Source organism: Haliotis cracherodii, unplaced genomic scaffold, assembly GCF_022045235.1.
Source record: "Haliotis cracherodii isolate W230 unplaced genomic scaffold, xgHalCrac1.p SCAF_10, whole genome shotgun sequence".
Taxonomy (NCBI): Eukaryota; Metazoa; Mollusca; class Gastropoda; order Lepetellida; family Haliotidae; genus Haliotis; species Haliotis cracherodii.
In genome coordinates this window covers 13,753,053-13,779,359 of record NW_027266265.1, presented here as the reverse complement: position 1 = coordinate 13,779,359, position 26,307 = coordinate 13,753,053, and the positions used below count along the sequence as shown (strand labels likewise).

General features: G+C 38.9%; 1 protein-coding gene across 1 annotated transcript; it reads left to right on the top strand.

The window, feature by feature from the left end:
- Nucleotides 1-129: 129 nt before the first annotated feature.
- LOC139454084 (serine/threonine-protein phosphatase 4 regulatory subunit 1-like) lies at nucleotides 130-26,307 on the top strand (the record flags this gene model as incomplete). The annotated part of the gene is made up of 20 exons (XM_071235580.1): nucleotides 130-211; nucleotides 1,817-1,916; nucleotides 2,173-2,279; nucleotides 2,646-2,788; nucleotides 3,120-3,180; nucleotides 4,001-4,086; nucleotides 6,253-6,357; nucleotides 7,709-7,774; nucleotides 8,519-8,677; nucleotides 9,811-9,938; nucleotides 10,416-11,458; nucleotides 14,961-15,070; nucleotides 15,974-16,168; nucleotides 16,759-16,920; nucleotides 17,352-17,452; nucleotides 17,887-18,007; nucleotides 21,011-21,126; nucleotides 21,813-21,973; nucleotides 22,404-22,623; nucleotides 23,578-26,307. Coding segments are annotated over 20 exons (3,288 nt in total), but the record flags the coding sequence as incomplete, so codon positions are not given.

Genomic DNA, 26,307 nt, shown 5'->3' with positions numbered 1-26,307 from the left:
AGCCAATCAGAGGCGCCTCCCTATGAAGAACTGGCCAATCATAGTTCTCAAAACATACCTCGTGGTCTTTCCCCAACATGGCGGGTGAGTCCACCTCACATCTTTACTTTGTTTCTCAAAATTTGAACTTTTGCGCCTTTTTTAACGTACCTTAATTTCGTTTCAGATATTGAATTTTATGCTGATGACTCAGATGATACCCAAGACGATGGTGAGTTACAAATTTATTATCATTAATATGTCCTGTCATTATACTTGACACAGAGAGAAGATGGTAAAATTGCATGTGCCCACGGTCTTGGATTTTCATGTCGTTTCGCGCCGTTACTTGTTATCAAACAATACAAAGATCACATGGTTTATAAATTATGCGTAAGGATGCTATGTTTCCTATTAATGTATCCTATGTATTAGATGTCAACCGTAGAAACACGAAAACACGTGAATATTTGGCCTTCAATTCAAACACAACAGTGACGAAAGCCAAGATTTGGATACCATGATGGTGGGGGTCATGTGACCGGGGGTTTCCGCCGACCTTTTGAACTTGGCTCAGCGTTGCATTTCTGTTCCCGCCACTCGCTTGCCGCGGCTTGATGCTTCAATTACCGACTGTTGATGAGGTATCCGTCATTTTTTGCACCATATTAGCAGTTAGTGTTTTGCGATGCACTTGTAGATAGCTGTTTGCATTAGTGTGTACTTGAGTCATGAATGACTAAGGCTGTGAGAAAGCAGAGCACGTTGTTATCGCAAAGTAGGTCAGGTCTCTCGATATCGACAGTTTGGCCAATGGCTTCTTGCGCGCCAAATTCCCCTTCCTCTCATAGGTGAGTATCGCGACTTGGCATTTTTTCACGAACGACAGTTGTATATTTGACATAGATATATCGCGATATATGTTAGTGATTTTGTTGGGGTTGATAAATACTTTGTATTATTGTTAGTGTACGACACAAGATGAATTTGTCAAGATTACTACGCACATCGTGGACTTACCATGCACATGGCGCCATGTAAACCACGTGTTGGGCTAAACCTTTCCTTGTTTTTCGCAAGTATTACGTTCTGATTTATTGCTTTGTAAGTGACCGTGATTGCAAGGGTCAATAATTACGCTTATTTTATATTTTTATGTAATAAGGGGATGGATATTTCCTTTTCCTACCTGTTTTTTCTTTTACAAAATGTCATGGCTTCAGTTCTCATTGAGCTACCTGTGGGGAAACTTTCAGTGACAAGGCAACCGTAGTTTTACTTATCGATGGTATGGTTTTGTTTGATAGATACATAAATTCCAGATGTTCATATTATTTAAATACAGAATGATTTAATGCACCAATTAGTTGGTCGATGCTATTGTGCTAAATTATGTCCAACTTGATTACCCTTTGGTTGTGCCTGATTTTGTGGGGCAGGGAGAAATTTTCTTCTCTTGAAATACTTATGCGAACACGAATCCTATATCTGTGAACAGTAGTTTGATTCAAGAACTGAGCATTGGGTTGAACACAGTAAAGTTTTCGCTTGTATTGAAATGCAGTATCCATAATTTCTTTTTGGATTGTAGTCGTTGGCTATGTACAGTTAAAAATGGATAGGTTGATTCCCCGAAAGTTGTAATTTTTTGCATCTGTTATTGATGAATGTGGAGTCTTAGCTGACAAGTTAAGCATGCTTGTAGATAATACTGCTTTCACATGTCTTTTTAAGTTAATATTTCTTAACCTTACAGAAGTATCTTTCATGGTTGGATGTCTTGCAAATTTCGCTATATGTTAGGTTCCTAGTTTCAAGTTGTTTTCTGTGTTTGTAGGGTATGGCTTCGATGATGGACTTGGTGACGATACAGATGACACATTGTCGCCCCTCCAGAGACTACAGAAATATCTTGACAGCGACAACATCTTCAACAGGTATTCTTTTGAATAATCAAATTCATAAAACAATGGGATGTCACTTTGGTAAAAGTAATTGTGAATGTCTGAAGATATGTTAGAATGTTTTGACATGTTAACCAATGGACTTGGAGAAAACGCGATTTAATCAATTGTTAAATGAATTTATGCAGGATAACTTATACCAAATGTGTTATGTTCTTTTGCAACAACATGTTCATGGATACACACATGAGTGTTATTGATTTGTGTTAATGTGTGTTCATGGTGGCAGACAAATGGTTGCCCGAGGCTTGCTGGACACGCTCAGAGCAGTTGGCACCAATGAAGAGGAGGCACATGCCGTCCTTAAAGCTATGGTCAAAATCTCGGAGGATTCGGGTAAGTGGTTGTCATCATTTAAATGATGGTTGACCTATTTTTTGTTTTATGCAATAGTCACTCATTGTCACTGTCTTGCTTCAACCGACACTTGTATATCATGACTGACTTAATTTAATCTGATTTCTGGTTCTGGCTGTTTAGGAAACAAATGGGTTTCACAAATAAGTAATCAAAGTTTGCTTCAAATATCAGATTTTGAATTCTTCTCTTTGAAGGAGTGTTAGGGCTCAAATGAAAATGCTTGGAATCATTTAATTAAAAAATTTTTTTTGGTCGGTGTTCTGTTTCCTGTTATGCAACACTATTCTGTCCTTTTTTATTTATTTTGTTTCAGGAAAATGATAGAATTTTTATTCTTTTCAGAACCAACAGTACGATCCGAGTTGATGGAGCAAGTGCCCCATATAGCAGTGTATTGTCAGGAAAACATAGAAACCTTTGAAAATGCTGTGCCCACATACATCCTGCCAATGGTTGTGCGGTATCTCAACGATGGCAATAACCAGGTGAAACAGGAATTTCATCTTTGGGTTAGGGGGAGATCTGGACATTTGCAGAATAGTAATATTTTTTTTTTTTTGAAATGCCCACGGCTCTGGGTTTAGATTGTCTGAAATTATGGATATTGAAAAAAGGATAAAATAATTGCCAAATGTACAACCTAATATTAAAATTATTTCTTAAAATTGACACTGCATTTGTTTTTAGTCTAAATATTCCTTAACAGAAGTAATGGGTAAATGTTTTCTTTGTTATGTTTGCTGTTCATAGGAAGTATCTATCCAAGGTGCCTGATTTTGAAGTGTATTTTGGAAACAGATTTGACTTTTGTTGAAGGTGCGGAAGACAAGCCAAGCTGCTCTCCTCGTACTGTTAGAGCAAGAGCTTGTGGACAAAGGTATGGTGGTTACGAATCTTAGAGTTTTTGTCAACTGAATGTAAAGAAATTGGTTGCTTTTAAAGTCCGTGTGTGTTGTTTTTAACTAATGAGTTACCTTTTTAAAACATAAATTATGCTGAAGTTTCATGTGATCTCTATCCAGACTTGTAGCGTTATAAAATAAGCTCGGACTAGCAATACATGTTGCAATAAGCGAGATTTTGTCCTAGTTTGCAGTTGAGTCATGTCCTTTTTTTAATGGTCAAAGGGGGACAACTCTGTAGTAAACAATAGATTATTCTGTCAATGGAGCTCACTAAGTTCTTTGCACAAGAAAATAATAGTAAAAAATTGATCTGGCATCCAAGGAATGTGTAGAATCCTTAATTTTTTGAAATTCTCCTTAGGATTCGCACAAGCTTGAAAAAGCATTGAAATTTGATGTCTTGTTTAGATTCTGCCTTGAAAATGGTTCATATGCATCGAAAAAACCTTGAATATTCTAACCAAGCCCTGTCTCAAATATATGACCTGATTTAAGTACATCTTTCCTAGATTCCAATAAACTGTTAAAATCGTGGTAAATGTGACATTTCATTCAGTTGGTTTTACCAGTGATAACTGATATGCAAATGTCATATCATTAAAAAATAATCATTTCGCAATGTAACAAGATTCATTTGACCTGTTTCGAGATACATATCCTTGCCTTATGTATTGTTGCACACCTACCTCGAATTCCTTGGTCACCAGGTACCAATATGTAGCATTAGAACAGATGAGCTCTATCCTAGGCTATACTCTTCCATTCATTGTCATGCAATGTGTTTATTTTCAGCCGACATTGAGGAACAGGTAATCCAAGTGATCTTGGATCTGGCTTGTCCAGACAGTCTGGATGACTACAGAACAGAGGCAGTGGCTGTGAGTGTGACACATTGTGTTCAAAGAACTTGTAGTCTAGATTGTCAAGCTGTAGTGTATTGAGGTGTATTGGTGTTATGTTTTGTAGACTTGATAAATCTGCTGCATTCTGCCTGAAAGACATGGGTAGTGAGATGTTCTGCTAATCCATCTTACTGCTCTGTCTTTTGCACAGAGCGTAGGCAACAACTGGATTCCATGTGATTAGAGCATTGGGCATGCATCTCTCTTGGTTGTTAATTGTTGTGGTTTGAGTGAAGTATTTGAGTGTTGTGAGACTACAGATGTCATGCAACGTCAACGCTGGATGTTATACTGTGGCTCCAGTCTCTATCACAGCCAGCCTTGATGAGCCATGACACCTGTCATGACGAGGTCAGCACAAATCTTCAGGAACAGGTTGGTTGATGTTTCTGAGAAGGGAACTAACTCTCCATCTCTTGTTTTGGATTAACAGTGTTGGATGTTCTTGAAGTGTCTCCGAGGTCTACAATCTTGTTCAGATTGTTCTATCAGTTGCCTAGGTGGTTTCTGTATTAAGATTGATAAACAGTGTTTGAAATTAAGAATAAATGTAATGTTGTCCTTATCAAACTGTTAGAACTTCAGGTGGTCTCTCCATTGAGATACTATTGCGGTTGTGTTTTCAGTTCCTAGTCAAAAGTCTATAGTAAATATCTTCTGGTCTAGTAAGACCTCGTCAGGTTTAACTACTCCATATAGTAAGACTAAAAATTTACTGAGAATAATGCCAAAATATATGTTTAGGCTAGTTGACTCAAAAGTATTTGGCACATACTGCTACTGCGGAAAGCCAACCCACAACCCCTCTTAATTTTGAACACTGACAAGTTTGTTTGTTTGAAAACTTAACATTTTCCACTGACAGATTCTTCAGAAGTATGCCACTTCTGACCAGGTGGTTGGGATGTGTTGTAAAGCCATATCACAGCCTGCTTGGATCAGTAGTGTTGTATTGGTCGCAGCCAGTTGAAAGAAACAATGGACATATTTTGGACTTACAAGGTCATCAAAGTGACTGTGAAATGTGTTTCTGATCATATCACAGCCAGCTTTGATGAGCTCTGTTGGTCTGCCAGCCATCTGGTGTCGTGCTTTGTTTGAAAGTGTTTTTGTTTTTGTACCTACATGTATACCAATCAGTGTTTGGGAGGCATCAAAGTGGTGGTGAAATGTGTCTTCTATCATATCACAGCCAGCTTTGATGAGCTTCCAGTCACTACTGCCATCAAGATGATTTTGTGACATATATGTGATTGCAGATAAAACCAGGGGATTTAGGCATCAAAGTGGTTGTGGTGTGTTGAAATAATCATATCACAGCCAGCTTTGATGAGCTTGATTCTTTGACATAGCCACATTCAGCAGAATACCTTAATGTGTAATCCTTTCAGCCCATAGTTTGTAGCATACCCGAGGAGGAATTTGACGGAGTCCCAGAGGCAAAAGTGCTGTCTCTTCCATCAAAGTGGTTGGGATGTGGTGACTTGGTTTCATATCACAGCCAGCTTTGATGACAGAGATGCATTCACTGAACATCAATGACAACTTAAAAAGTTTTTGCATGTAGTTGAGTATTGTTGCAATTTCACACAAAGCTCTTTTGCTTGTTATAAAAATTGCATTTTATTGCATTTCCTATGCTTTTAATTTGTTTTACTAAACATTAATGCATCTATTGATATATAATATAGAAATTATTCAGCTAAACGCCAGAATTTAAAGTTTACATTGTTTTCTGATGTCAGGATGAATGATTTTAGACTTTACTATTTGTAAGTCGCAGGTCTTATTAATATATGAAGATGAAAAGCTTTACTAATTTGTAATTAAGGCATACATGTTTAAAACAGAATCTTACAAAATCTTTTTTTTGGTCAGTGTCCAACGTGCTATTTTCTCAACTTATTCGTAGATCGATGGTAATGATGTCAATCACTGGGTTGTCTGGTCGAGACTCGATTATTTACAGACCACCGTCATATAGTTGGAATATTGCTGAGTGCAGCGTTAAACAACAAACCAACCAAATCTTAACTTATTAATGTTCATGTAATGATACACATTTTTGGATTAATGTGGTTGTGCAGAAAGTGTAAAGTTTTAGATGAACAGTATTTGATACCCTGTGTTGATGTATTCTAGTTGATGAGCAAGATGGCACCTCTTCTTGGGAAGGACATCACAGAGCGTCAATTCCTGTCTCGATACTGTGAGATGTGCACAGATCCACTCTTCCATGTCAGAAAGGTGAGTAGAATTCACAGGTTTCTTTGCTGAGAATTGTTTTTGACCTCAGTAAAAGAAAACAAATTTCTGATTTGAAGTGGTTCAACCGTCTGCAGTGAAAATAAGTCCCAAGTCCAAATTTCCACTGCCTGATACATCTTAATTAAGTGCCGAAGTGACAGGGATAGTGCTATTTAAGTTGCAGGTTTGCTAACATACTATCACTCTATGTACTTGCAGTGCTTGATTTAGCTTAATACAACACCAAGTGCATGTAAAAAAAATCTTTGTGTTCACAGAAAATGGATCTTTGAGTACTCATACCTTTCGATTTTATTTACAATACTACATCACTGATCCCTGTGATGTATATTTGTTGTGCTTTCTTTTGCTTGACGTCGGCAAACTGGGTACTTCAAGATAATGTGCACATTAGGGCTGTTAAGATTCACTCGCATATTAAGTGAATCGAACCGTATCCATTCATGAATTGAATTCGCTATTCGTGGCCACTAGAATTGAATATTTATGAATATGCAATCATGTGCATTTACATACCCTGTACCTAAAACATCCATAAGAACATATGATATGCATAGATTTCTTTAAAGACAAGACTCTTATAATGTTTAATTTGACAGGAATTTGGTCACTGGTCATTGTAGACCCTTTGAGGATTCCGTGGTAGAATAGGTCTTCAGCAGCCCATACTTGCCGTAAAAGGTGACTGCTTGTCGTAAAAGGCGACTAACAGGATCGGGTGCTCAGACTCGCTGACTTGGTTGATACATGTCATCGATCCCAAATTGCATGGATCAATGCTTATGATGTCAATCATTGGATTGTCTGGCCCAGACTCGATTATTTAACAAACCACCGTCCTATAGCTGGAATATTGCTGAGTGTGGCGTTAAACAAACTGGTCATTGTAGCATTTGAGTAGATACTAAGACTAAGTACCTGGACAAGGGCAGTATATAAATGTATAATATAGATAATTAACAAACCATGTCAAATAACTTATGTTGTTAATGTTTCACTGAATATAACAAATAATACATCAACTACTGACTTATTGATGTATTCGTGAAATAATATTAGCATTCATTACCCTATATTCGTGATACGAATCGTAGTCGCCTCATAGGTTATTCGTTGCAGCCCCAGTGCACATGTCCCTAGTATGTTTTACAACAATGCATCATTAATTTTATTTATGGGACTGGCAGCGGGACTGGCCTGAATTCCAACTGTGCTGTAGGACATTCTTAGATCTATGTCTAGCTTTGTTTCAGTAATGAGACTATTTGTGTAAAGAATGATGTTGGGAAGCCATTGTGTATTCAAAGTTTTGTTCCTTTGAATGTTGCAGGTTTGTGCTGCAAATTTTGGAGAACTATGTGCAGTTGTAGGAACTGAAAACACAGAAGAACATATGGTGTGTATTTTCATATTTTAGTGAAATTGAAATCCCCAGTTCAAGGTTCAAAGGTTTCCATGTCTTTTCACAATCGTTTTTTTTTTTAAGAGAAGAGTTATTTGTTTCTATGAGAGATTTTGCGTCCATTATTACTGACCATACTTCTGTGTGCATGGTATGTTTCCCCATTGCACATACTTTTGTGTAACCTCAGGTGTGGCCTGGTATGGGTCCTCATCACATGTGTGTGGTAACCTCGGGTGTACACCACGCGTGGGATTTGATAGTATCATGATACTTGCATGTGCTCTTATCTGTGCTGCGTAAGCCATCTTTCATACACATGATGGCCAAATATACCTGGCACACTGATTTATGTTTGCAAGATTCGCTGTGCAGAGTTGCGTTCCTTGGGCACGCCAGAAACCAATGATTGTAGGTTCGAATCCCGGTTGGCCCCGATTATGTTTCTAGGTTTGTCAGCACCATACCCATGGGTTTCACTGAAGTGGTAAACGTCTAAGACCTGCATCACTATGGGCTTTCCTCCCTCATTAAGCTGACACGCCACGATATAACTGGAATACTCTTAAAAGCTGCCTTTCAACCCAACTCACTCACTCGCCCATGCTTTAAGTATTGTATTATGGTCATGTTGCAATGTGTTGCCTAATTACAGGTATTTCAACTGCATGGATCAGTGATGCTAATAGCAACTATATTGCCTTGTCCCTGTTCATTGACATGCCACTTATGTTTCAGCTCCCCAAGTTTTACTATCTCTGTGAGGATGGAGTCTGGGGTGTACGGAAAGCATGTGCAGAGTGTTTCATGAATGTCTCCTGTGCATCATCGTTAGAAGTCCGACGAAATGACCTGGCCAGTCTCTTTGTAAATCTACTCTGTGACCAGTCAAGATGGGTATGTAACTATGGAGTAATGTTCAATAACTGATGTCTGAATGCTGCGACATTTTTTCAGATTTGTTGCCGTTTTTGTTGGATCACCATCCACTGCTTCTTTTGCCAGTCATGTAAATGATGGTTATGTAGTGGGTATTTGGTCAAAATGTTATATAAAATCTGTCACATTTATCAACATTGTGTCAATGGCCTTAAACAAATGAAACAAGGTGCACACCACAGGAAAGAACACAGCCTGACTGCTGTGGTCCATTTAGAGAGACGCCAACCCTAATTGAAGCTTTGGAGTGATCAGTGGGATAGAAAAGTGCAATTTAATGTGAAAAAGTATGTTATGTTACCATGAAACATGTTTTCACTTATTTTCGTTAGGCCTAGAGGTATGTGAAATGGTAAATGTTCACTGATGCGAAAGCTCAAAATAACCAGAAAAAAATTACCCCTTGTGTTTGCATGGTTTACTATGATGAAACATTGACATTGGATATCAAAGGAAACCATAAACATTGAAAAAGAAATTGAAAATAGGTCCATAATAATGTGGTTCAACCTCATCAGTGACATCTACTGAGGCCACATTTCAACAAACATAATTTGTATTATTTTGGTGATTACAGTTACATTAGCAATCAAAACACTTAATTCAAGCTGTTGTGTGGCACGCACACCCACCCTCCCAAGTTTTTTTAGTGAGGCAACAACAAAAAAAGGTGTCTGGTATCCTGCATTCTTGCAGAAACATGTGGTCCAAGCTCCACATTCATATATTCTTTGTGACAATACATTCACCGTTTTGCTGAAAGACAGTGTGATTTTTCAAGTTACAAAGAAACATGCAAAAATTTGATCTGAGATATTTTATGCAGGTAAACAATTTTTGAAAAAGAAATGTCAATTAGGGAGGACAAGTGTATTAACGTAATTTTAGGCTCAAAAGCACCATGGTTGTCATCTCTGCATTAAACAGATTTTTGTTTTGTTGTGACCTACTTTTCTCCTATTTCTTACAAGAGCCATTAGTCCAAGCTGCACTGTGGTATACATGTTACTTGGCTGTATCATGCTTATCTTATGACACTTGTTAATGAACATGGTTGTTTTTTAAAGTGGAGATTTGTTTCATGCCACTAGGTGAAGATGGCTGCCTTTCAACAGCTGGGACCATTTATCTCGACCTTCGCTGACCCGAACAGCACTGGTTTGGTGGTGAACGAGGACGGCAGTATCACCTTCATCCACCCTGATGGTGAACAACAGACGTAAGTTACACCAAATCTCCTTGTCTTGGACTCTTGAATCCACTGTGATTCCAGGGCAGACTAGCTCCCCAATCTCCCATGTTTGATTTATCAGACTCAGTGAAAAGGTTATTAGAGTGGAAACATGGTTCAGATCTTTATTTTGCATCACAGAGGGTTTTCTGAAGTATTTTTTGACTGGCACTTCATTCTTTTTCAATTAAAAGATGAGAACCCCCAACTTTTTGGTCTAAAGACCAGCTTAATACATCAGTCATGCTCTTTGGCACCATTCTAGCTTTGTACGAATTCAGAACAAAGTCAAGCCTACCTATGCAACGTCTGCACTAAAGCCAAATATTACACTGTTTCAATTGGTGATACAGCTATTTTGTTATGCTGTACTTGGCAATATTATGGTTAAGTCATAGCTGCTACAAATTTTCTTGGATGGAGATGAATTTTGGTTTGAGATTGAAATATGGTTTCATGTTTCAGTGAAGTGGAGGCAGAGATGAGCTTGAAACGAGCTGCCAAAGAAGCTTTGGGCTGTGATATCGATGACCTGGAAGCTGAGCTCTTCAGGGACGAGAGGGAAAGTGAAGACGGCTGTTCAGATCCTACTGATTTGCGTGAAGAGAACATGGAGATTGATGGTGGGGAGGAAGAAGTAAAAAAGGTGAAAACTAGACATGAAACAACGAAATCTGCTGTGGAAGATCAAGAAAGGTCTGTAGAAGAGATACGAGCTGAAAAGTATGAGAACATTATCAAAGTTGTAGAAGAACCAGTGGCCACTGATGGCAGTGAATCAGCAGTGACTCTGGAACAGATCGGGGAGTCAACAGATGGTGATGTGAAAGACGGTGATGCTGCTGTGAAACCTGAGAAGGTGGAGGTTGAGAAGTCAGCTGAAGAGGCTTCTCCGGAAAGTGATCCTGATACTTCGGAAACAAAAGAGGAACAGACCGAGGACCAACAGAGAAAGGAGGAAGAGAAGACCGAAGTAAGTGAAGACAAATCAAATGAAAAGACATCTACCTCCTGTGCTGCAGAGGCTGAGAATTCCTTGGTGTCTGTAGAAGCTGGGGAGGAGGCTGCTGGCAGCCATGTAGGACATTCAGAAAAAACCCATGTACATATTGACAGCACAGAGTCTTTCAATTCTTTCCAATTCTGGCGCCCACCGTTCCCCCAAGTTGACCTGGATTTTGATTTGGTCGATGGAGCGCCAACCAACATTCACATTACTGCAAAGGTGCAGGACGACGATAAAAAGGTCTATGCAACAGAAATGAATGTGGCCATGTCTGCAAGAGGCCTAGAGGATGTGTCCACGAGCATAGCTCAGATGCATGCAAGTGAGAAGGCAACACCCGTTGTTCAGACTACTGCTGTGGAGCAGGCTGGCGTGAAGATCCACACAGCTAGCGTGAGCACTGTTAGCGAGGCAGAGACAGTTAGCCATATCGGCAGCACCCACGTGATAGGGCAGCAGATCAATGAAGTGCCTATGGCCGTAGTGGATGGTGTTGTTCAAGGTAAGTGGCATGGAATGAGAAGCAATTTCTGTTTAGTCTTTGTAGGAGATAATGAAGGTTACAAAGGTAACAAACAACAGTTTGAAAATCAAGGTTAAATACACGATAGCAATTTTAAAATAAGTACACGCTTAAAAATCAGTTTGTGAAAAAAACATTTTCACAATATTTCTAATGAAGCCAGTTGTAAATCTACTTTACCAACCAATGAATGGACAAATTCATGTGAACATAATGTTGGAAAGGTAAACCCGGGGATTCAGAAATAGAAAAGTAGATCAATGAGAAGATTGGGGCAAATACAGAAGATCGTGGTAAATACAGAAGATAGGGGCAAACACTGCTTCAGCTGCTATTATTTATGATTCACCAACTTTCAAGATGGATGAAAAATATTCTTGTTAGCATACTATATTTAATAAATTCCAAAAGGCTTGCTTTGATAAAATAGTTGTGATGAAAAACATCCCACGATTATTATTCACTTTTGGAACCAGACATTGGTCCTGTTTACTGGGGTCTTTGATCCGTGTGCTTTACTGATCCCCTGCCTTTTTTTCAAAATGAAATAACTACAATTACCATTAATGAACATACATAACTTTGTTTTATTTATTTTATGAGTTTTAGCAGTTCTGCATAAAATATAGTAGGTCTGAAATGCTCAATTGAATTCCAACACCGAGAAATAGAAATTGACACCTTAAAAATGGCATAAACAAGGTCAATGGGACCATTTATTATAGTCTTCGGTGTGAACATTCCTAGAATCCTGAAATCAAGGCAATGAAACAGCTTATTCAAACACTTTATATCTTTTGTACATGTAGCATTAAAATAGTGACTGATTCATAGCCACAGACAGGTTGTGGAAGTGTTTTCTTGCCCAGGCCGGTTCTTTTATTCTTGTGAAGTGCTGTATTGCAAAGACCGGTATCATACAGTTGTTGACTATAGAACAATTTAAGGAATTGGCACAGGAAGTACATTGTTCTGAGTGAGATTGAATCTGGGTAGTAGTAGACATTCCACTAGCCAAGCGCTTGCATCCTGGTTACCTTTGATTTCCATGCTTGCATATGTATTCACAATAGTTTACATCTTCCCAGAACATAGACTTCTGCTGTTACTGATAAGTCTTTGCTTCGAATTTCTTCTGAACTTGAGACCTGTTTTTATTCAAAAGATGCAACTGCAAATTTCTGACTGCGGATTGAGAAATTACCATTATCTTCAAATAGACTTACCTTCTTGCCAAAATCTGAAATGTCTGTCAAGATATGGACCAGGCATAGTAAGGATGGCTTTAATATTGTCAGAGAAAGCAGAAATGTATGTTAATTTAGAGTTCTTAAAGTATATATCACATTTATTCCTCAACAAGCAGTATCAAATTTTTCCAAACATATTAAATTATTTATGTCCTTATGTACTACAATATGTACTTCACAAGTTGGACAAATGAAGTAGAGTTTTGATGGGTACAAAATGGGGGGTGCTAAACTTGTGTATTTGGTACTGTCTTGAATAGGCCTTGGAGTAATATTAGATGCCTTGATGGAGCCACCATGGAGATCTTGGTTAGAACTAGCCCCGAACAACCTATTCTGGTAATTGATAACAAAAGTCTGGTTGGTGTCTTCGTATCTCACAGGGAGGGCTGCAACGATACAGGAAGGTCACGATACACTATGTACTTCAGCATCCTTGATACGATACGATCTAATACATACCTCGATACGCAATGAATACAAACAGATAACAGTACTCTAGCTTTTATAAAATTCCAAACCATAAAAGATGTCACAAATGGACCTTTTATGATTTTTGTTCAGTCGAAAAATATTTTATGATATCAAGCCTACTGAAGTTAAGCTTCAGGCGTAACTTTCTCACATGTTATAACACCAGAAAATAATCAGTGTACTTCAATCTGAATTGTCAACTTCAGGTTCTTTCAGAAAAGTTATATGCAAAGATTATCGTGTGTATTTTCTCATAAACTAAGCCGGAAATAGAAATCAGCTGTACACACGTTTTCTCCCAATCTGCCGGTGATTCAGTTAAATAGTACCCTATGGTACAACTTCAAAGAATTTTGATGCTATGGTCAGAAGAAATTCTATCTGAAATTGTTTTATCGGGAATAAGATATTCCAATATCGTGTTATTTTAGTTTCAGCTTTTACCATGTTTACTTTATATGTTTCAAGTTGTAAGAACCATTAGCTTAGCACTTCAGTACAGCTGATCGTGGTTGCAGGATATTTTTACGTATGGAACTTTTGATCCATTACCGTAGGGATTTCCCTTGCTACATTTAGTTTGATTGTGAAAATGTAATGTTGACATACGATTGTCAAATTGTCTTTTTGAGGAGTCAAAGCTTGGCATTTGTTAAATGTATCCTTTCTATGACAACTAAGAAGTTTAATTCAAGGCGTCAAAAGTGGTAATATCACTGTGGTTGTTGTAAATAACTGAGTTTTGCGGTCCACCGATCACTTCACATATTTTTAATATAGGTTGCAATATCGAGGGAACACTACTGTACTTAAGATTTTTGTTCCGTATTGTGGTGTATTGATGTATATACCCTCATGTCATAGGTCAAGTATCTCGAGGCATCGGAATATCACCCTCAGTATCTCAATGCCTTGGATCACTGCTTATAATATCAATCACTATCGTCGGATCCAGAGTAAATAAATTAGTCTGCATGACACGAAAAGGGTCATGATGTTCAATAGTTTACTTCAGAAAGTTTTGTGATAATGTAGACATTGTTCATTGAATATGTAGCTGATGGAGCCATTATAAAAATGAAATGTCAATTTGTTTTGACTACAAGTGTTATCATCAGTAGTTTGTTTGGTTGCTCATTCTATGAACCTTGAAGGATGTAATAAAACAAATAGAGTAGGCCACGTTACAGTTTGACTTCATACATTAAATTAAGGTATTTATAAAACCCCGCAAGGATTTCTAAATACAGTTTTGGAATTTAACAACTAAATTCAGGAAGGGCTAACCCTTCAATAGTACCATTGGTACTCCTAACACAGGACCCCCTCCCTGGTCTAGTGGATAGAGCATCTGCCTGTAAAGCGGAAGCTCGGGTGTTCAGTCCTCGACTGCGACATGTCAAAAGACGTTAAAAGATGGAACTCGTTGGTACCCTGCCTGGCGCTCTGTATTAAGGGGCTATAATACAAGGTCTGGTCGGCTTTGTGTCAGTATACTGTCTGAGTGGGATTTCGATTATGAAGTGAGACATGGCATCAGTGGGCTTGCACACACAAACACGTGCATGCCAGTCGCTATATGAGTGCAGTTATCTTAACGTTAAAACACATTTCACCTCAACACATGGAATTATGCCTTGAGCTACTTTCCTAACCACAAATCACTGCAATATTGTGTACTTTAAGTCATTGAGACCAGGTAATGTGGATGTCTATTGTATTGTATTTTTTTTGCATTGTTTTTCTCTGTATTTCAGATCTAAGTACCAGTAGTATAAGCTACATTGATAGCGAGTTATCCTTGTCTTCCCACGACAGTCTTCGTGAACAGTCACTCATAGATGACGCCACTCTAGCTCAACAACAGGTAAGCCCCCGATGTGTTTTGTGAAGTTTGTACCACTATTTGTAGGGCAGGATGTTTGTCAGATGAATCCTGTTAAGTTTTGATCAGAGTTTATTGCCATTATCTTTGTTGTCGTAATGATTCAAACTTACTTAGGTATTTAGTCTGTAATCCATACTTTTCATTGTTAGGTTGTCATTAAGCTCGTTAAATTTCCACAATATATTCTTTAAATTACTTTCATCAGCAGCTGCTGTCTCTTTTAATAATTGCTTATGTTTCGCATTGACATATCATGATAGTTAAGCCAAAGGAAAATATATACAGCCTTAGTGATGTGGCTAAATCGTCTGCCTGAAGGGGGAAAGTTGATGTTTTGATCTGCTGCGCACCAAGACATTAAATGATACTTCAAATCCTGCCTTGCGCAAGGCATTAACACGATAAAGGGAATTAAACAAGGACTGGTCAGGTCGAGGCAGTATGCTGTGTTTGAGGGGGATATCCATGTTAAGTGATTGCGAAACCTTGTGGACCACTACTGAAAATGGGGGTGGTCAGGTAGCCTAGTGGTTAAAGCGTTCGCTCGTCACGCCGAAGACCCGTGTTGGATTCCTGACATTGGTACAATATGTGAAGCCCATTTCTGGTGCCCCCGCAGTGATATTGCTGGAATATTGCTAAAATCGGCGTAAAACCATACTCACTCACTTACTACTGAAAATGGGACTTGCTAGCCAAGAGTCCATATAGACAATTGCCGTTGCCAGGGTTTTGCGTGAAGCACACATCTGTCCAGTACTCACAAATGTATAGAATGGACCCAGAATAACTCATATTGTGTCCCAAGGGACGTACAATAATATTCATTGTACCAAATTACTATGTCACAGGCTCATTTCTCTTCTTTTTTTTCTGTTTCAGGACATTGTGCCGCAGTCTCTCCTAGAGAACTACCTGGGCATGGTTGACCCTTCCCGTGCCCAGACTGTGGACACCGAGATCACTCGGCACTGTGCCTACAATCTCCCTGCTGTGGCCTACACACTCGGCAGACAAAATTGGCACTGCATTAAAAACCTGTATGAAACTTTGGCCCAAGATATGCAGGTAAATGAGGTAAACTCCCTACTTACTATATTTCTAAGTATCTGCACTCTTCCTGGTTGTGTGTTGTCCGTGGTCTGGCTGGTTGGTCACCTGATCGATGGCTGATGCATGCTCTGTTAGCTCCCTGTCTTGCACTGTATGTATTCTGTGGCAATTGCTTCAATTTCAATGTCATCTTAACATCTGTTGTCTAGATTCAGATTGTTGACCAAACATAGTTTATCATGAAAGTGGTCTATTACCCTATGCAATTTTCATTTGACATTCATGAATCCGTTTTTCATAGTTCTGTGGTTTCCCCACAACAAATAAGTGAACCCATCCATTGCTATGCTGTAATCACGATTGGATTGGTCAGACATGCCAAGTTTACACTTTCTCAAAACTATTTTATACTTTTCCAAACCCAAGATTCACATTGTTTGCAGTTCATGTTTTTAATTTCTGGTTGAACCTCAAATTCACCTTCAAATTTTATTGCTGAATTTCTATTTTTGTCCAGATGTTTTAATGAAGTTTTATAAGTATGTATAGGTCAAACCAAAATTTGGTGGACACTAAGAAATGCTCATATAGTTAAATATTACTGTCTGTTTCAGTGGAAAGTTCGAAGGACTTTGGCTTTCTCGCTTCATGAAATGGCTATGATCCTTGGTGAAGAGATCACCCACAAGGATTTGGTGCCGGTTTTTGATGGCTTCTTGAAAGATTTAGACGAAGTTAGGATAGGTGTTCTTAAGCACCTAGCTGATTTTCTGAGGGTATGTAAACCAGTTTTCCAAAGATGACATGACATTTTACAAATACTACTCGATACAAGACTGCCAACAATTAGGTTAATATTGTTGCAGGGAAAGTTTTGATTATTAAGAATGATTATTGACATTTAGATTTTAATGGTCTGTGACTTAAACCACTATAACCACTAGTCTGAAGGCCAGGTCACAATTAAATTGTGTGTGTTTTTTACTTTTAGTAAGAGCAGCAAATAGACCATGTAATTACACTAAAATGCACTGAAAATGATGTTAAAGCCAGGTTCTGGCGAGTAGACAATAGGTTTCGGCGCTGACCAATAGCACAACTTGTAGATAGTACCTTATTCTTGCAAGTCAAGGTTAAGCAATGTTGAAATCTTATTTGTATCCATCTTGTCCGAATTCTTGGATTAACCATTGACATTTTTGTTCAGTTGCTGCGGCCTGATGTTCGAAGGCGCTACCTGAAAAAGGTGCAGGACTTCATGTCTACAGATAACCATAGAAACTGGCGCTTCAGGCTGGAGCTAGCTGTGTGAGTAGATTGACCTTGGCTGATCTTTTTGTAGCTTTCCATTAGCCATGACCCTCACTCCTACTGGGATGGAATAGTATACCATGGTGGCCAGTGTCTTATGCTTGTTACGAGAGAAAACTTGTTAAGGTCAAGTGGCGAACAATTACCAGGACTGAAGGTTCATAGACACAGATAAAGAGTGGTAGTTTATTTAGAATGGTATGGGGTCTGTTTTAGTGTTGTATCTGTCCAATCGAGCCACTCTTCTAATATTATTGAAAGTTGCAGTAGTTGACATAGAAACGAAGAGATAAGATTATCAACTGTTTCGTTATCACATATCTCTGATGTACTGTAGATATTATATTCAATGCTGCCAACAAAGGCCCTGACGACACTATAAGAGTCCATGTGCTATCATTGTGTTGTTGATAGTGTGATTGTGTTTCCAGCCAGCTGGTTCTCCTGTGTGAGCTGTACAGCCCACAAGACATCCGCCAGTATATCGTCCCCATGTCACTTGCCTTAGCGTCCGACAAGGTCTCCGAGGTCAGACACATGGCCTACAGGCTGGTAAGTTAACTTTCATTGAGATGTTTGAACCTAGCGTGCACGAGGGATTAGCTGGAATTTATAGGGTTGTCCTCAATGCCGATGGCAAAGAAACAGGACTGTTATTGATGAATAATAATTTTGCTTTATTTTTCGTACTTGTTAAATATATTATGTCCGCCATCGTGTAGTGAACCTTAGTGAGTGATGAATGTCCAGATGGAAATGTCACTTTATTATAGCGAGCAAGGAACACTCACATTTGTTTTGCATTAATTTATTGACTTAACTGTGATTTCTGTTAAGGCCAGACACGGCACCTTAAATTAACATAATTGCTTCAATATGTCAAAATCGAGATTTTGATTTTTTTCGCATATATAATACATGTACTTTGTGATGCAACATGTGTTTTACGATATTGTGTACATTTACTGAATAAAAAACGTTATTAAAATCATAATGTGTGGTATTGTTTTTAAATATGATCGTAATCAATGTGGAAAAACCTCAACTTTCACCCATGACAACGCCCCCGCAGCTGTAACGAACCCCTTCATGTTATACATCGATAGAAAGCTGATCGTTTCCGCCATCTTTCTGTGCAAAAACATTCTAAAAATAGATATTCCACGTGAGGCTATCGTCGGTTTTTCCCGCGAGTCATTCGTACGTAAATTACCATTTAAGGAGAAATATCCCGTAATGCAACATTCGGGAATATTCGTTCGATCCAAATAAAGTAAAACGTATCCCACAATGCACCATTCGGCTTAGCAACAAAACACCGGTCTTTTCCGGTAGGTATACAAAATGGCGGCTGCTTTGCGAAAGATTGACAGGCAAACATCGTTTTTGATATTTTCTTAACTGAAAATTGTTGTATTTTTTTAAAATGAGGTCAAAACACGGGTCACAACATGCCAATGGTTAGAATAGGAGGCGAAGGGCAAGTCAGTTGAAGCAGGCACGTTCGAAATGCGGTGTTAGAGTTACGACCCGTGTTGACAGCGCGATCATCCCTGTCAGATTCTGACAGCTTGGACGTTTTAGATGCATCGGAATCATCCGGGGACCACGACGTTGGGGAAAACATCCCCGTTGGAGACAATGAAGGCGAGAATTCTTTTTTTATTGAATGCAACTTCACGCAGCGACATAAAACTATCAAAATTTAAAGCTGATGAAAATATCAAATCTCCCGTGCTTGACAATGATGAACCAAAACCTCTATGGATGTCTATTGACATGAGACAAATGATTTTTTTTTTTCAAGAGAATGAATGCCTATCATGTCACGAACAGGGTCTTTTGTTGTTTGAAAAGAGTGACGATTTTGATAGATTTGGATTTGCTGTAAACGTTATGTTGACATGTAAAAACTGTCAGATGTGTGTTGCCAAAAATTACACTTCACAAAGGTCAGGTTATCAATGTGGTACCAATCCCTTTCAGGTCAATGACATTTTTATGCTCTGTCAGAGGTAGGACTTGGTCATGCTGCAATGAAAAGGTTTTGTCTGTTTTTTTGGAATGGAAGGTCTCCATCCTAAGACATTACAACAAAAACAAAACATTCTTTCACAGGTTGTTGTTGAAAATACTAAGGAAGTTTTGTCAACATCAGACATTGTCTCGATGCAGAAATTGCAGAAAAGATGGTACCTGTGTATCAAAGAATGTCTGATGAAAACCTCCTTAAGAGGATGGTGAAAGGCAAGACACAGAATGCTAATGAATGCTTGCATTCCGTGATCTAGTCCCGTTGTCCGAAGACCGTCTTTTTGGGTGCAAGGCGGTTGCATCGGGCAGTGGCGTCTGCAATAGCTTCGTTCAATGAGGGTACATGTCACATTACTCAGGTAATGAACAAGCTTGCAATAGAAGCTAATGAAATAACAGCAGCTTCTATTGAAAGACTTGATAATGTGAGAACCCTCAAAGCAAGGAAACAAAGCCAGGAGACATCTAAGATAGAACGTAGTGCAAAGTGGGAGGCTAAAAAAAGGGACCGAGTTCATGTTGAGGCAGCTGAAGGCTTGTTGTATGGTGCTGGGGAGTTTTAAGTCCTGTTATTTCTTTGTACATGCATTGTTTTATGTATCTTGAATACATCCCATCAGTAAACTAAGATTTTGTAAGTGTTTAATAGGTGCTGAAGGAAGAAAACCATATACAAACTTATTTCCTCATTTTCTCCATTAACGTCATTTTGGATCTTAGTGAGCATAGATCTCAACCGTTATTGGCCCGATTTGGGTGAAATTTGGTGTACATATAGGCAGAGGATTACTTTACGCAACAACAGAGAGACTTTTTGAAATTTGTTTGCCATTTTGATTTTAAAAAATAAATTATGGGTAAAAATCAACCTAAAAAATGGGAAATTTTGAAAAATTATTTTAAAAATATATGCCAGTCTTTTTTTAATTTTTCTTTCTGTCATTGCACCCAACACCATACAAGCTTTGTTATACAATTGAAATTATATAAATATCTCTATTGGTCTTAGAGAAAAACTGAAACTAATTTCCATCTTTTTCAGGCTTGCGGCGGCCATCTTGGATGTTTCCATGGCAACCGGTGGCAACATCACCTGGAAAAGACTCTATTTCAATTGTTAATATGTATACCTCAAAGTTGTAACCAATTAAAACTAACAAATACTTGTGAAGCATTTTGTCAACTGTAAGGTGCAGTGTCTGGCCTTAAAATGTGGAACTAAATTGTATTGTATGGTCGCTGATTTGTTGATTGTCATCCCCAAGGGCCGGGACATTAGACAGGATTTTTCAGGCTAGGTAATTGATATTGATGGGGAAATGTGAAGGAATAGTGTAGTGTGGTGTTAAACATCCAGCAAATTGTATGAGCATTTCCATAAGATATCTGAACATTGGTTGTATATGTTCCAGTAGAGAAAGTGTCTTGTCAAAAGAACCAAGTTTTAACCTCAAGTGATTGGCGTAAAACTTTCATGTGATACCTTCCTGGTCTGTTACGTACTTACAATGTTTCTTACAGCTGAGCATAATTCTACATAGGATGTTTGAGGAAAATGAAGAGAACCTTCTGAGGGCACTGGTGTGTGAAGTTATTGACAAATTTGCCTTGAGTGCCCGCTGGATCGGGAGACAAATGTAAGTCAAGTCACTAGGTCCTGCCTTGAATTTTCTTTTCCACAGATTGTTTACTCCTAAAAGTCATTGAGGGAAACATTGTGAAGAGTTCATTGCATTTGTGAATAAGGTTGTTTATCCAGATCGTTAACAGTAAATGATAATCTCACTGTAGATATGCATACACAGCCTTGAACTGTGAAATGCCTCATTGCTATGTAGCAACATTAAATTAATTACTGTTTTCCATCCCATGAGGATCCCAGGTTTGAAATGGTTCCCCATCTACCTTTGCTGGTTGTAAGAGGCATCTTAATATCATTGAGGTGGCATTGGTGGCCCAGCCGCCTAAGGCACCGCGATTCGCTCTGCAGAGTTGCGTACCTTGGGCACGCCGGAAACCTATGATTGTGGGTTCGAATTCCGGTTCGCCCCGATTATGTTTCTAGGTTTGTCAGAACCATACCCGTTCTCGTGGGTTTCACAGAAGTGGAAAATGTCTGAGACCTGCATCACTTTGGGCTTTCCTCCCACATTAAGCTGACATGCCGTGATGTGACTGTTGTGCTAAAAGCGGCGTTGAACCCAACTCACTCACTCAATATCATTGAACCCGACCGCATGGATCTGTCATCCGCCATGTAGCTGGAATATTGTTGAGAGATTGGAGTTAACAGCAAAGCTCATTGTTTACCTTTGTTTTGCAGATTTGCCCAAATCTGCCATGTGATCCTGGAAGAGAATTCACTACCTCCTGCGATGTTTGCTGAGGAACTTCTTCCAAGCCTTTTAAATCTGGGAGTAGATGCAATACCCAATGTACGCCTGTCTATGGCTAAAGTCCTAGCACAATGCATTGTGCCTTTAGGTAAGCAAGAGTGGTTTGCAACCAGTTTCTATGTATAAAGTGACAAGGTCCTGAGTTTCATGGTCAACTGTTTCTTTTTATCATATTGTTTAGAAATTCTTACGTTTCATCATAGATTAACCATTCAGGATCTAGGATTCTGGTTCTAGTTTTCAAATTTTCTTGTTTAAGTGATTTAAGATTTAACAGAGATAGATAGATAGATAGATATATGCACGCACGCACGCACATCCTCTTTGGAAGACCGTGGGAGGGTGCAGATTAATCAGGTCCCCATATACTTGTCCTAAGAAGTGTGGTCAGACCAACTTGAGTGTCATATCGAACCCTTGAAGACTTATTTAAATGTGACTATTGCTGTTGCGTCATTTTGAATCTGAGGTAATGTTCACACTTTCTGTTTTTATCAGTTCATTGTCTTTGTTTGCAGAATATTTCACTTCGCAACGGAACCCTCAGCATGAAGAGCTGATCGCTACCTTGCAGAAGCTGCAGGCAGACACAGACCGGGATGTTCGCTTCTTCGTCTCGCAGCATCCCGAGACAACTCTCTCGTCCCCGCATGACACAGTGAGTGACACTGACAGTCAGAAATGCTTTAGCATTGCCACGCCAGGAAATGCGTATGAAGTAGATCTTGAACAAGTTAGGTTAGTGAATGTGATGACGTGTTTGAGAAGATGGTCTTAACCATGCTTCAGAATTTTGACTTGTCTGTAATCTATGGCCGAATAGGTCCCTGGTACTCCATGCCCTTGTTCAAGAGCCGACTCAGATGAGCATCAGGTGGATCTGGGTGTGGTCTGATAATCATTGTACCCAAAGACTGCCTCCATGGTCTACTGGTAGAGCGGCTGCTCAGAGAGAGGAAGGTCCGGGGTTTGATCCCCGGCTGCTTCATACCAAAATACGGTACTTGTTGTTTCCCCGCCTGGAACGCTGCATTAAGGGGGCTGAAACAAGCACTGGTCGGCTTGGAGTCAGTATGCTGTGTCAGTGGGGTATTCATGTTAAACTGAGGCATGGTATCTCAGTGAGCTAGCACTGTAAATCGGCATCAGTCTGGGTTAGTACATGCAGCCACATATGTGCATGCATGTTGCTATTATGTGCAATAATCTTGGACGCGACGTTCAACCCAATATCACCATCATTGTACACAAACATTGTGGATCTTTGCTTGTCCTATCATCCACTCTCTTGACTTAGCCATGAAGCTCATTTGTGGTGTCCCCTGCCGTGATATTGCTGGAATAATGCTAAAAGTGGCGTAAAACCATACTCTCTCACTCACTTGACTTAGCCAGGCTCAGTTTTTACATGCTGCCAGATATGGCTGGCTGAGAAGAAAATACTGGTTGTGCATTTAAGCACCATCAAATGAACATCAACTTTTTACAGCAGTTGCTGTCCTATTTATGAATGAAGCGGGGTAAACTTGCAGTTACAGCGTATTTATGTTCTAGTGAAGCTGGTTTATGGTGTCGCTCTTCTTTCTCTCCTCTCTGCCCGATTTGTATGGCTGGAATATTGCTAAAAGTTGAATAAACCAACAGGATCATATGCCTTCCAAATGTTTTTAAAAGAATACATTTCCCTTTCAGGTGCCTGTTTAACCTGCTGTGATCGCGTCACCATGGTGCTCAAACACTCAATGGGGTAACTACGTCTCAGGTGGACAACAAATGGCGGGGAACTTGACACTCAAGGGAGGCAACTGTGAAACAGACCTCTCCACACTGTACAAATGTAAATTTACATCCAACTGGCTGTGATGATGAAGTATTTACATGATGATGCACAGGATATGTTACAGCGCTGCACATATCTTGTGGCTAGCTGCACAATATAGCGATTCCAATGAATATCTGTTGTCACCTATGAGTGAATTTAGCCTTGTTGGCTTCCCTCTAGTATGTATGTCCTGTAATCCCTACACGTTACCCTTCCACTTAAGATGTTCTATACTCTGTTTACTATCTTCACAATTAACTGAAAGTAGTTCATGAATGAAATATTTTACAGTAATTTCAAAATCTGTGTGTTGCACTAAGAAGATTGTTTGATTTGAAAGTTGCTTAGGCATAATCCTTGTATCAATGGTTTATTGCACTGATGTATTCTTCATGTGAATGTTTTGTCAAGAGCTGTAGGTGGTTTTCTAATTGAGTGCATCTGAGTCTAGGAATGCTTGTCCACAGCTAAAAGTGTGTTTTGAAGGAATAAAGCGAATTCAATATAAGTCAAGTTGGACAATCACCTTGTATTCTTGTGAATATCTGTTACCAAAGCGACACTACAGTCTTTCTTAGCTTTGTAGTTGTATCAATAATATATTGACAATGTTAATGTTTTACTTGATCTGAAGATTACAGTATTTTGCCAGTGATATTATTGACAAGTTTTTGCTTCAAGTTTCCAAGTGATTCACTTCACTGTAGATGATATGAGTGATGAGTCCTGACAATGTAGCGAGTGACTAGGATGTAGTCTTTAGTTTGCAATCATTGAAGTCCCATCTAGAATCAAGACAGTATCTCAGGTTTCACATAGCTGCTGAAATGTCTCTGGAGTTATCTGCATTTCCGTTCACCCTTCATTCCTAGCTGCTATTGTCTCCTTGAGCAAAGAATGAAAGCATCCGGAAAGTCTGCTTGAATGACATTGATGTTGAATGGCATCTTGTATGGTGAATGAGTTGTGCATATCATTGAAAACGGTACCAAATTGTCTCGACATGTTTGAGGTTGACTTGGGACACTTTGGAAGTTGTTCATGGTATGTTAACAGTACTGAGACACCTTCCTTGCCATTTATTCAGTTACATTTCATCAATATGATATACAAGATTTCAAGATGTAAACCACATATTTCAATCTAATGTACCCCTATTTGTTATTCGTTAACCAGACCACAATTGTCAATATCTCAGCTCTGCATACATTGGTACATAAGTTGCACGACAGTACGTCCATTAGCTTTTTACTCACCCCAAATTTCCTGTCTATTTGCTATAATTTTCCACAGGGACAACTGCTTATTGTTACGTTAATCTGAAGGTGTAGATACATATGAAATAGGCTTTGTAAAACCAATTGCAAATTTAGCTTTTTGCATCAGACCGACAAGTAAAATGTAACTTCCTGAACTAAAGACATCTTGCGAAGACAATTTGTTGTCTAGAACAAGACCATCTCGTATTTCCAAAGAATGTAAGGTCCGTGCGTAAGATACATCCATTACGGATTCCTTGTTTCTTTAAGCTGTTGCTCACTTTCATTACTGAACTTGTATCTTTAAGTGGCCTGTCAGATGCCGTAGTATCTGCTGACAGTTGATTTGAGGATTTCAGCTTCTTTCAATGCGAGTTACTCTTACTTTATAAAGATTCTGGTTTGTGTACCAAAACGTCATTGAAAGAAGTTGAAATCCATCTCGTCTGTCGTTAAACCTTTAGAATTTTCAGTAAGTGCCTTAACTAAAGGTGCCATTAGTATGAATCAACAGGCAAAAATACGGAGATATTTTAGGGCATGATATTGTGTGAACTTGCTCCTCTGACTTGTGTTGACTCCCTCCATGAACATAATAGAAGTCAACTGTTCATTAGTAACTGCATACTGTGTGAGACTCGGTGCAGAGCATTAGCTACACCTTTTATATATCCTGTAATGCATTGGAAATTAATGTGTTCTAGCACATGACTGATTAATAATGTTCATGGAATGTAGGCCACTTATTCTGCTCTTTGATATGGAGACCAAATCACATTTTGTAAACTGAATAATATCTTGGGTGCATGTAGTAGTTACTTTTACAGTTCTAGTTCATTAAATCTTCTGTGCAAGATCTTGTCCAAACCATGCCAAAGTGAAGATCTCATTACAGCTGATTTTTAACAGATTGTTAGTGTAACATAGTTTCCATAACTTGGAGTGACCATACATGTTAATTTCCAATGCTGCAGTCTCGAGCACAACTTGCCTCTGAAACATACTTAGCATAGAAGCTTTTGGAGTAGCTACAGCCCCAGGCCCCTCTTGTGTCGTGTTGAATGTGGTGTGTGTGTTCGCGTGTCTGTGCACTGCTACACAGAAAGTGTCTTTCAACAAAGTCTTTCAAGTTGCTGCTGAATGCATGGGCAGTTGGGCTGAGCATTGTGCAAATGTCAATCGAAATATTCCAGATGGGCGACATGTTTTTAGCAGAATATTGTAATTTACTCTACCAAGTTTTGTATTTTAGATGTTGTACATTCAGATAATGCCAAATGGTCAAAAAAGGGATTTATTTATTATATTTGTTTCATATGAGCAAAAAAAGGTAAAATAAAA